Source organism: Anabrus simplex, chromosome 1 (genome assembly GCF_040414725.1).
Source record: "Anabrus simplex isolate iqAnaSimp1 chromosome 1, ASM4041472v1, whole genome shotgun sequence".
Lineage (NCBI taxonomy): Eukaryota > Metazoa > Arthropoda > Insecta > Orthoptera > Tettigoniidae > Anabrus > Anabrus simplex.
Genome location: NC_090265.1, coordinates 1,441,963,520 through 1,441,976,482, shown reverse-complemented (window position 1 = coordinate 1,441,976,482; position 12,963 = coordinate 1,441,963,520). Strand labels below are relative to the sequence as shown.

Below are 12,963 nucleotides of genomic sequence, written 5' to 3'. Positions count from 1 at the left end.
TTTTGGTAGGTACGGTTTAGGGTAACACGTCGTTAGTCATATCACATGTCATTGGTAAGCTTTCATTACACTTTGCACGATATATACATACTACCCCTCTATTTGTGTTATTCCATCCTTAATACTAGATCCTTTAGTTGTGTTCTATCCTTTGTCTTTCCCAATTGTAGACCCGTTCCGTATGTCAAAGTAGAAGACGCCAAGATGGGTCACTTCGGCGTGAAGATATAGTACCTTGTGTCCCCGTGCTTACTCCTATGTCTATTACACTTACACCCACAAGATGTCGATGTTCACCCATACCAGTGATCTTTGTACTGTGAGATAAAGTATTTCTTAGTCACCATAACTAAATATTTGAGTGTTCGACAGTGTTTCATTTACAAAGTATTGGAACTGGGTGTTAGATACAGAGCCCAACCAAATATCAAGAAAGAAAAAAAAACTACTACAGAGAGTAGTTTAGCGGGCAGTTGCCCTTAATCTTTACTCCCTGGAGAAGAATGAGTGCTACCAACACCACCCAATAAGGTAGAATCACACCGCAAATCACAATTCATGAAACAAAACAACAACAACGTTTAAATTTGCGTGCTGCTGTAGTCTGTCACAGTCAGTGCTAAGCTAATACTATGTGGGTGATGTCAGGTGATTCAAAGCCAAGACGAAGTGTTTGTTGATATTGTTTTCTCTCTATCATTACTTCTAGTAATTTTCTTCTGGAACTCCAACTTCGCATTGATTTGTTGATGTGTTTGGTCAAGGCTTCACTATGCTGATTGTTTGATCTTTTTAAACACAAAATTATTAGCAAAACCACATAGGCCCTAGTTGCTATGGACGCGATGTGTCATGTTGAACAAAAGATTCTAGACTGTACGTCTGAAGAGAAATTCACTTAATATTAAAATTTTAATGATCCATTGCTCACATTTACGTGTGCATTATGTTGGAACATTTTGGAAGGTAAATAATATACTGTCTTTCTAAATAAATGTAGGTTCAATGTGGAATTAACATAGCTTTGGAAGATTACTTTCATATAGGATTTTTTTTTGTTTATGTACGTTACGGTTCATAATAATCTTACCTTAAACGAGCGTTCCTAGCATGCTTTTTAAAAAAATATTTCGGTTGGTGACATACCTTCAGATTCCTTACTAGAGTTTGGTAGTTATTTTAATTTTTCTTATTTTTGAGTTAGACCTATTATCGTAGGTAGATAATTAATAGAAGCGTAATTGTATGTTAACTTAATGCAGTCTGATTTTTTTTACTTTATCTGCAATATGTTGCATTGTAACGCTTTATTTTTTTCGCAGTGATTGAACTTGACAAAAAAAAGAACTAGGTAAAATTCACTGTAAGGTGTTGTATCTAGTGGCGTGTCCTTCCTGCTCTATAGAATGTTCCGTTCCCCTGTTGGAGACCCACATCGATCTTGTCCAGTGAAGACTGAAGAAAATGGAATTCCTAAGTCAAATGTTCCATCATCGTCAAATACATCAGGAGATATGGAGGTAATTGATTATAATCGTGAACAAGTTATATATTGCCATAGTCCAGATGAGGATGATGAATAAAAACAAGCAAATGATTTTTTTAATCAATTGCTTGATTTAAATAAATAATGGTGGGTCTGGGATAATTCCTATAATACTCCCATAATTGTTTAGAATTTTATGAATAAGGTTTAATACCTAATTTTTTTTTTTTAGTACCAGTAACTAACAGTTGCTTGAAAGTTCTTAAGACAGGGCAGTATGAGCTTGGGGAGAGCTAAATATCAGTTCACTCTGTGTAAATATTGCTGTTTCTTGTGTATTTTCAAGAGAGAACTATACAAACTGATCCGGTAGAAATTCAGTAGTTGTCACACAAGTTTATAACATAGTAATCATGGCTGACCGTGGGCGAATGTACTCTGCCATTGGTTGAAGGTTACGCCAATGAAATGTCGTTCCCATAATTCAAGACAGGCAAAAGTTATGACCAACTTATGCGATGAAAAGACCTAAGAGAATGAGGCAATGTAAAGGAATAAGCATATGAAATAAATAAGAATAAATATCTGGCTGTCTTGAATTATGGGAGTGACGTTTCTTAGGGCAAATCTTCAGGCGATGGCAGAGTCCATTCGTGCCACCGCCAGCCACGATTATGTATGAACACACCAAAGAGAAATAATAACATGTTGAAATAGTTGAGACGTAGCGATGCAGTAATTACGATTCTGAACACTGGAAAGCATAGATTTAGCTACTTATGCTTTAATATGAATAGAAATAGAGGCCTAAAGCCGCGCGACTTATGATTGAATATTATTAATAGAGGCCTAAAGCCACTTTTCGGCTTCTAACGTTTGCTTGTTCACAGACCAATGGCTTTGTCAAGGGGTTTGGTTCTTCACAGACCAATGCTTTAGTCAGTAGCCGGTCCTAACAAATCCAGACCAATGATTTTGTCACTAGCCGGACTTGTTTAAATGGTTTAGAGGTAGCAGTACATACTGGTCCAGGGGAAAGAAATGCTGAAAAATTATTTTATATTTCGTCACTAGCCGGACCTAACGAATCCAGACCAATGAATTTGTCACTAGCTGGACATGTTTAAATGGTTCAGAGTAGCGCTACATACTGGTCCAGGGGAAAGAAATGCTGAAAAATTATTTTATACACACACATAAAGAAGGATATAGAAAAACAAGGAACATTCATACCAACATTGAACGTACCTTAATGGAGATCAGCAGTTGCCAGAAAGAGACTTGTTGATTATCATAGCAAGCAACGAAAAGAATAATGAAACATCACGTAACTTGTTGATTACCTTAGCAACGAAAAGAATAATTAAACATCACGCGCAATCAGTCCCCTCCCCTTGAGGCCTATGCTCACTGATGGTCTAGTTCCTAAGTAGAGTAGTTGGTAGCATTGTGCTTCGCTCGATCACGTCGTCTGCAAGTCATCTGCAAGAAATAAACATAGGACAGTCATACCGCACATAGATATTGCAGATGCAAGCGGTAACCATGGTAGTAATGTTGCGCGATATGTATTGAACTTTTGATAACTGATCAAAAGAATACTACAACACAGATGATTAGCCTACTTGAAATTTATAGATTTAATGAAGATAACGTAGTCTGACTAGAACTACTTTCTAGATAGAAGAGAAGCATGGCAGTGAACTCTCTTCTAAGGACTGTATGACAATGTTATTAAGGTACCGTATGTATTTATTTTTTTGCCTGCTGTCATTTCTTGATGGATACAGTACCTTTGCATCCATCTCTTGGCACAGGCCAGAGCAAAGTGTAGCTGCCACTGAAGTCTCAGCCTCGTTCATGGCTGTGACAAAATGGAAGCTGCTGGGTTATGTGTGGTGCTGAGTAATGGCATTCAGAGCACAATCAGTGCATCTGAGTGTCATGAAAGGTGTTGCTCATAGGGTTAGTTGTGCTACAATAGCACTGTCTGACCCAGTGAGGAAAGCAATGGCAAACTACCTCACTCCTCGTCTTGCCTAGTGTGCCTCATTTTGGTACTGCCATTCCTTTTTGTGGTTTTCCTGTAACTGCATAGTCTTTGGTGATGATATTTGAGGATCCAACCAGCCTCTGGGCTGATGACCTAATAGGCGGTATTTATTTGACTGCAACAGTTGTGTAGGAGCAGAAATAGGCATAGTAAATAAGGGCATCAAGAAAGTTTGTAATATAATAAGCTCCCTCTGTGGATCAGTAATAGAGTGACACTCTGGATCCCGAGATTGTGGGGTCAAACCTGTCGGAAGTAGTCTGATATTTATTTTTAATGGGAGAAGAGCGCACAATGTGCATAAAATACATAAAATCACTCAGAGCAGAGCTCTCATTATGACACTAGTTTTTCAGTACAAAGAATCCATACATGGGTGATGGTACAGTTTCGTTGCACAGATCTTGTGATGAAAACTGTGGATCGCAAAGCGTTTTACGGTGTGATGAAGCTCGTAGCCTGGACCTTTGCATTCTGTGGATGTCATTGCTGCCTTAGAGTAGAAATCTAAAGGAATTTCTTTCTTCTTTTGCTGGAGCTCTAGGAGCAGTTGGGAATAATGTTCCCTTGATGGCAGTTGTAAAGTTGATCTCATATCTTCTGTGAAGAATGATTCCTGAACTAGCTGATAAGTGAGTCGTGTTGAAGTGTATTTTGACAAGCATAGCACTTTCTTTAAGTAGATAGCTTTACCTTTCTCCAGATAAGACCGAGACCATACGTTATGATAGAGACAACCTTCGCTTTGAAAAGTTTAAATGCTTCTCTACTGACAAGTCACGTGATTTGCTGATATCTTGCATGGTCCTGATAGCACTGACCACCTTATCTTTGATGTGAAGGGTGAAAGTTTTCCCTTGCACATTTGAAATACTCGAAATAAACTCGTGTCATGGTAGCTTCAACCAGCACACTAACGTGTGTTTGCAACGGTTATATCAGATAATATTTTAGACCAATCAACTTACTGAGGATAACATCATGACATTTGCCTTTTCTCTTAACCAATCTTTTAATGTTGGAACGCAATATATAAACAAAATTCACCCTCAAGTTTACATTGGCAACTGCCGCAGCGAATATATACTGATTTTTTATAACGAAGAGGATCCACTTCAGTACCAGACATGTGCCGTTTTAAGAACTTTATATCAACACAAATTCTCTTTTAGACATGATTTTAAATTAGTTTACAATAATTTGAGCAGGTGTTGTATGTCCCAATATCATATTTTATAACCAATATTTGTAAAGTTAATATCATAAGAAATCACAGTTCAATTTTTACAAATTATAAATGTCATTGTCCTTTTAACAACATTTGTTTTAAGATTAAATTAATATGGCCGATGATGCCCAATAAGGAGGGTGAAACATGGCCCCATAATATTCAGATTTTTTATGTCTAATTAACCACATATCGTGGTACTGATTGTATTGAATAGGTTGAACAATAAATATACTCCTTTTGTAAACTAAGTGAGATCGCTGTTTTTAATACAGACCAAAAATGAGAGTGATGATTAGTAATCGTATTAGCCATTCGGGAATGTTAGGGATGGTCTTCGCTCATCTCCGGTCCTCATGGGCTTGACTCATCGATCGTGTTACCATCATCTAGGTAGCCTCCGCCTCTGCACATCTGGCACATGACGTAGTCGGTTTCTTGCACAGTGAAAATAGAAAAGCAGATCAACATGGTCATTTTCATCATCTTCTGGAAACAAAGCCTACTATGATCTATTGTATATATGTTTAGTCCTCAGCCCAAAGGCTGGTTGGATCCTCAACAGCTCCGCCATCAGCTGTCATAAATGGCCTAGGCATCACTGAAGAGGCGTACTAGGGAAATGAGAGTGAGGTGGTTTCCCGTTGCTTTCCTCACCGAGCCCGAAGTTGCTATTACATATCAGTCTGCTAAGCCCACTGAAATGCATGCACCAACTGACCCTATGAGCAACATTTTCACACCATTCATAGCAGGGACTGGCTGCATTAGGAATGGCATTAATAGCATCGCTCATACCTCAGTCACTTTCATCTTGTCAAAGCCAAGGATAAAGCTGAGACAGATCAATGAAAGTAACAATATTGCTCTAGCCCATACCAGAAGACATAGTGCACCGTAAACACTACGTCCTGCCAGCAAAGGCAAATGATCTATTAGTAATCTGTAATTACTGCTTCTTATTATGATATCTTATGATGTTTTAGAGTCTTTCAATTTGTCTGGTAAGGCTTCAATTTAACCGTAAAATAATCTTTCTATTTCTTGCGCAACAGTTGTTATTATAATTTATAATAATATAAGGAATTTATTTTAACTCAACCTATTCAATACAGTACAAGATATTAACATATTAGTTAAACATCGTTAAAAATCATTGAGGCATGTTTCGCCCCTTCTGTGGGGCATCATCAGTCATATCAAATACCTCAAAATTCTAACCTGACGTCTGGTTGGAAATTATAAAAATATGTTACCTGAGTGAATACATTAAAAAACATTTACAAGACCATATCATTAACAAAATGTCAAAATTAATTTTAAAATGTTACACTAGTGAACACGTTGGTGAATTTTCACTCAAAACAAAGCCGTCCTATGTTACAGTATTGACAATAATGGTAGTTAGTCTTATTTGGTGCTAAGTTCGAAGACAGTTTAAAATTTATGTACAAATGTTGAGAATGAATGCAGAATACATGCAATTGCAATTTACTGTACATGTATTTTACATTGTACGTTGTAGAATAATGTGGAAAATTTCTTATATTATTATAAATTAAGATTCTTTCAATATGGCAAAAATGATTTTCATTACTTGTAAAGTTATTATTCCGCGACTTCTTGATATCGAATTCCTTTCGTTATATAAGATTTCTTGCCGGTATCTCGTGATGTAGCATGGGGTATTCTGCCAATTAGATCGTGCAGTTTTATATTATGAAGTGTTATAAATTCTATATCGCCGATGACTTGTACTACTTGCGAAGATGTTTACTATTATTTATCTTCAGCTCTATATATTTCTCTCTTGTCAGTCAGCCTTCTTCCAAATGCTTCGTGTATTGCTCTGCTGGTATGGCTAGTGAAATAGAATATTTTTTTCTCAATAATAAATTTTAACAATATTCCGATGTCGTCTTTTCTCACCGCCTTCTATAATTTCTTCCCTTCTTTTTACGTGACGAAAGTATCATTCTCTTATCGTTTATGCACATGTTGACATTTTATTTCTGGCGTTCTTACGGCATAGTTGCCATTTTTGCTCCAGATAAACTTCACTGGAGCCTTCGTGGCTCAGACGGCAGTGCGTTGGCCTCTCACCGCTGGATACCGTGGTTCAAATCCCGGTCACTCAATGTGAGATTTGTGCTGGACAAAGCGGAGGCAGGACAGGTTTTTCCCCGGGTACTCCGGTTTTCCCTGTCATCTTTCATTCCAGCAACACTCTCCATTATCATTTCGTAGCATCTATCAGGGGCTGAGTGGCTCAGACGGTTGAGGCGCTGGCCTTCCGACCCCAACTTGGCAGGTTCGATCCTGGCTCAGTCCGGTGGTATTTGAAGGTGCTCAAATACGTCAGCCTCGTGTCGGTAGATTTACTGGCATGTAAAAGAACTCCTGCGGGACTAAATTCCGGCACCTCGGCGTCTCCGAAGACCGTAAAAGTAGTTAGTGGGACGTAAAGCAAATATTATTATTATTATTATTATTATTATTATTATTATTATTATTATTATTATTATTATTAGCATCTATCAGTCATTAGTAAATCACTTTGGGAGTGGCGACCCCATCGTACTAATAGCCTATAGGCCTACATGCATCATTCATTACATCCCTGACCCGGTCACTGACTGGATAACAGGTTGTAGGTTTTATAAACTTCATTGCATACAGTGAAATGGCACAGTATATAGGACATTTTTCCCTATGTATTATCCCACAATATTAAAGGATTCACACGAGAACGATGATTGAAGAAAAAATGGGAACTGTATTAAATTTGAATGTTTGCCTATCCGAGTTGGTTTTTTTTTTTTTTTTTTTTTTTTTTTTCTTCACGTAAAATCTAGTTGACTGATGAAGCTCATATTAAGCAAACTTATAGCTGGTACCTTCAGTTAACATACAGTCTTTGTACTGTCTTGCTATCTTTCAAGTGGGCTATGTAGCGAAAGAAAATGTGAACCCAGTCAGAGGAACACACACCTGGGACCCTTAAAATTGAATATGCTGCCTAAATGGTTACTTCTATTGATTAATGGAGCACACTAAGTGTTATTAAAATTTTATTTCCTGGAAGAAAATAAATGATATCAGTTTTCTTTGGATCTCTAATGATTTTCAAGAAAAGGATGTTTTTCTGTGTTTTGCCATTTGCCTTATCGTTGGTCTCTTTGTTTTCGGTTCTACTACGTGTTGGACCATGCTCAAATTTGACAAGCATACATCTGAAACCTTTGGTTAATATACAGACTGCTTACTATCACACTGTATGTTACGATGGCCATTCAGGGAAATAAAATGCAAATCAAGTCCTGGGAAAATGTACATCTGGGAACCTTAAAAGTGAATACCCTGTCTAAACAGTTAGTCCTACTAAATAATACTGTCAGCGAGTGTACTTAAAATTAGATTTTGTGGAAAAAATTGTTTGTGTATTTCCTTCATAATTCTAACAATATTCCAGAAAAAGGTGTTTTTCTGTGTTTTACTGTCACACACTCTCATAAGCGGGCTATGTACCAAAAGAAAAAGTGAAGCAAGTAAAGAGAAAAACATGTGCCTGGGACCCCTAAAATTCAGTACGCTGCCTAAACATTTAGTCTTATTAAACATTTGAGCACAGCATGTGTACTTAAAATTCAGTTTGCATGGAAAAAATGTGTTTTCATTTTCTTTGTAACTAATAATTTTTGAGAGAAGAATGCTTTCCTGTGTTTTGGTGTATGCTTTTTTGGGTCTGAGTGTGATGGCCCCACTTTGAATAAATAAAATAAGCCACAAAATGGTAGAAACTGCACCATTTAATTAGAGTACAATTCAACGTGCAACACACATTCGTGTGTGATTCACTGCATCTACTCATACTTTTGCCTTTTCTCTACTTTTTGCTGTAACCTAGTACAAGTCATATTATTATTATTATTATTATTATTATTATTATTATTATTATTATTATTATTATTATTATTATTATTTATCACAAATCATACAGATTATATGGATGGTCTAGTGGAAAAAGGGCAAGCCCCATATACATTAGTTGCTTCACAGACCTACTAAGCTAATACATACAATTAAGTTATTCACATATTTACACTCGTTCAGTAATTCATTCACTCAGCGACGTTTTCTTTCCCTTTCACTCCTGTCCATGTACACAGAGTTTTACATCTTTTTACATGATTTGTAAACTGTGTTAGAGGCGAGACTTTTATTTTAGGTGATAGCTCATTCCAGAGACGTGCGTAGCGGCCATAGTAACAGGATTGGTACGAGGTGGTGCGGGCAAATGGGGGGAGAATATTAACGCCTCTGCGGACAGAGTGAAAAGATAGGAAAAGGCAGTGAAACGGGTCAAGGTTAATGGAGCTGGTAAGGGATTTTCGGAGGAAGATCAAGTCAGTTCTTTTGACAATGGTTTCTATTGTGGAGAGGTTAGCAGAATGAAGATGGGAGTGGTAAGTTATTAATCTTTCTGCCCGATTCTGTATTTTCTGAGGTTTGTTTAGATTTGTGACTGTGGTGGGTCTCCAGGCAGGAAAACCATAGTTTAGTGTGGGTCTTACCATACTGAGGTAGGCTGTTCATAGAGCCCCTGATGTGAAGCCTTTTAGGTTCCTGCTAAGAAATCCCATGACTTTTATTGCTTTTTGCCTTACCTCCTCCGTCTGCAGGTTTCATTTCAAATTCCTAGAAATAATTAATCCTAAGAGTTTGATATTTGCGCACTGTTGTATTACATTATTATTTAATTCATATGTGTTCTCTATGCAGTTTATTGATCTACTTATCCTAATATATTTACATTTATGTTTAGCCCATTCGCGGAACACCACACAGATAAATTTTGTAGGTCTGATTATAGTTTTCAACTGATCTCCCAAAGACACTGAATATGAATGCAAAATTTGATTTTTCGATGTTTGGATTTGGAAAAAGCTTATGATACAGTTAAGAGAAAACATGTATGGGAATGCCTACAGAAAAGGAATGTACCAAAATCATTAATTAACAGGATAAAAATGTTGTATCATGAGAGTAAAAGCAGTGTACAAGTGGGGAGTGGTGACTTGAAAACATTTTATAACTTACAAACAAAGGTCTCAAGCAAGGAAGTGCACTGTCGCCATTATTGTTTATTATATTGATGGATGAAATCATAAAACATGTAAAACAGGGTATCAGTAGTGATGAAGTGAATGCTTTGGTATTTGCCGATGATGTGGTGATTTGGAGAAAGTGAGAAAAGGAAGTAAAGAGGACACTGGACATTTGGAATGAAAATCTGAAGGAGTTTGGAATGGTAATTTGAAAGAAAAAAAAAAAAAAAAACACCCTGTAGTCATGTGCTGTGGAAAAGAGAAAAAGGGAAGCTAAGTGAACATAGACGGACAACGGTTAGAGAATGTAGAACAGTTTACATATCTGGGTAGCATTATTAATGGAAGTAATGAAATCAACCCTGAAATTAATAACAGACTGAGTAAATGTACATTTTATCATCAAGTCAGAGAGCTTTTATGGGATGACAATGTACCCAAGAGAACGAAATTAACTATATATAAACAGTTTTTCGTACTAGTTGTAATATACGGACTAGAAACGCTGGTAACTAATAAGAGACAAGATAGTAAGATCCAAGCAGTAGAAATGACATTTTTAAAAACATCGGTTAAAAAGACAAGAAGAGATAGAATCCAAAATTTTCAAATGAGAGAAGAGCTAAATATAGAACCGTTAGTACAGCACATACAGAAAGCAAGACTGAGATGGTTCGGACATGTAAAAAGAATGGGAAAGGAACGGGTAGCAAGAAGGGAATTGGAAAGCGAAGTTAAGGAAAAGAGACCAGTTGGAAGACCGAGAAGAATTCACTGGTACGTAAAAGAACTCCTGCGGGACAAAATTCCGGCACCTCTGCATCTCCAAAAACCGTAAAAGTAGTTGGTGGGACGTAAAAACAATAACATTATTAGACTGAGAAGAAGTTGGATATATCAGATTTGGAAGGATGTTGGAGAATCTGGATTGGATGTGGCGGAAGTAATGGAGCAGGAAAAATGGAAAGACAGAAAGGTGTGGAGACTTGTTAACCACACCTGGGCAACTGGAGTGGGACATTGATGATGATGGTGATGATGGTCACTTGTATCCTGTTTCCATTTCCTGTAAAGAGCATTCCTTTTGCTTATCATTTTGATTATCTCTTTTGTGATCCATGGAGAATTTTTCTTTGTACTGATTTTTACTTCAGGCACCGCTTTGTCAACACAGTGAAAGGAACTTTCTTGCCATCTAGACCCACCAAATTGATGTCCACAGTGTTTAAAGATAATGGGGTGGGTAGTTGTTTTCTGTGAATGTTGATAGTAGTTCCCAGTCGGCTTTTTTGTAATTATAGGCCTAGACTTCTCTGTTACACTTTTTACTGGTAGTTTCTTGTATTTTAGGGTGGCTGTAACTACTAGGTGGTCAGAAAAGCCAGGAATTACTTTTGTCTTCAGTACTGAGGATGGTAGGTTAGTAAGGAATAAATCTATTGTGGAGCTAGAGGTTTTCTTTATATGGGTTGGTTCAGTAATTAATTTGTCAAGGAACAGCTCGTAGAATGCTGTAAGGAAAGTTTCTGCTAATGGATTGATGGGAATAGGTGGGAGGTGAGGACGACTGTGCTGCCAGTCAACTTCCAAGTTAAAATCCCCAATTCTATGTATGTACCTTTACGTCAGTGTTGGATATTTTGTACACAGCTTAGCACTAGAACTGTGGCTGGGTCATTTGTGACCCAGCTGTTAGTTCTTTCTTCCTTATCTTCTTCATGTCTCTACCTGGAGTTCTAGATTTTTATGACTTTTCATAAATAATGGTCTTTAACAGCCACACATAATTTTAGTTTTCGGGGGGCAAACCCCTGTTTAAAAATCTAGATTTACCTAGAACCGTCATTGATAATAGTGTGTTAACATCTGTTCTTCCATTTAGCTTCTTATACTTTTAGTCTGTGTGACACCGGGGTTCTCTAAGGATATAAACTGTGCCCAAATTGGTAACATCGTATTGGCTGCAGAGGAAGGGAGTGGTACGAAACCGCTTAGTCACATCTGAACAGTCGTGCAGTAAGGGCACTACTCACACTTTGTTGTACAATAGGTTGGTAGTTTAGCAGTATCGGTGTGTAAATAGTGTGTGAGTAGTTGACAGTGGCTTACTACTGAACAAAATATTATTGATGCCATAAATGACATTTCCGATGAGGAATCTGAATGGAAACCTTTGGATTTTTCGTCTGATGAAGGATCACAGCTTGTACCTTCAGATTCATCATCAGAAGATGATGATGTCATGCCATTTGAAGCTATATACCTTGAGCATATATAACTGCTGACGAGCAGCTCTTCCCTTCTAAATGCTGCTGTAAATTGACACAGTTTATGGCCTCGAAACCAGACAAACCTGGGCAGAAGTATTGGATGGCGGTAGACAAAGACTGCAAGTATGTTGTGAACGCTTTCCCATATCTTGGAAAAGATGATGCTAGGCCAAATAACGAGCGCCTTGGTGGTTTTGTAGTAAATAAATTGATGGAACCTTATATGAAGAAGGGAAGAAATGCCAGGTGTAACAATTTGTTCACCTCCTCAACTCTCTCCGAAACATTGAAATCAAATGCAAAAAATCTTGCCGGTACGTTGAACAAGGCTTGCAGGGACGTACCAGTATGTGTGAAAAAGGCACAACACAATTTGCACAGTATAGTGCTGCTGAAAAGCCATGATACATTGTTGACAATCTATCAGGGAAAGAGCAACAAAAATGTTCTCGTTCTCAGCACTATGCACTCTGATGTGAAACTAGAGCTGGTAACAAAGAGAAGCCAGAAACAGTCACATTTTACAATGGTACAAAATGTGGAGTAGATGTGGTCGATCAAATGGCTTACAAATACTCAACCAAGGCACCAGTTCATACGTTCTACAACTTGCTGGATTTGGCATGAATAAATGCCTGGGTAGTGTACAACGCACTGAATAAAAATAATCTAAAATGCAGGGACTTCATTCTGCAGCTGGGTGAAGAGCTTGCTGCGAAATATGCAGCAACTAGGATTGCTCGCACCATTTTTCCAGGTGAAATTTTTGAGAGACAGGATAAGCGCATGCGTTCTAGTGTTAGAGATAGTAGTAATTC

General features: G+C 37.6%; 1 protein-coding gene across 3 annotated transcripts in view; it reads left to right on the top strand.

Moving 5' to 3' along the window:
• Positions 1 to 573: 573 nt before the first annotated feature.
• The window catches only part of Tango10 (transport and golgi organization 10), a 216,382-nt gene continuing 203,992 nt past the window's right edge, over positions 574 to 12,963 (top strand). For 2 of the 3 annotated variants that reach the window (XM_067137913.2, XM_067137911.2), the window contains exons 1-2: positions 574 to 966; positions 1,406 to 1,520. In XM_067137913.2, coding sequence (XP_066994014.1) covers positions 947 to 966; positions 1,406 to 1,520 — 135 coding nt within the window. In that variant the 5' untranslated portion in view covers positions 574 to 946. Of the gene's footprint in view, positions 967 to 1,322; positions 1,521 to 12,963 lie in introns of all 3 variants that reach the window. The other variant, XM_067137912.2, reaches the window with a different exon arrangement.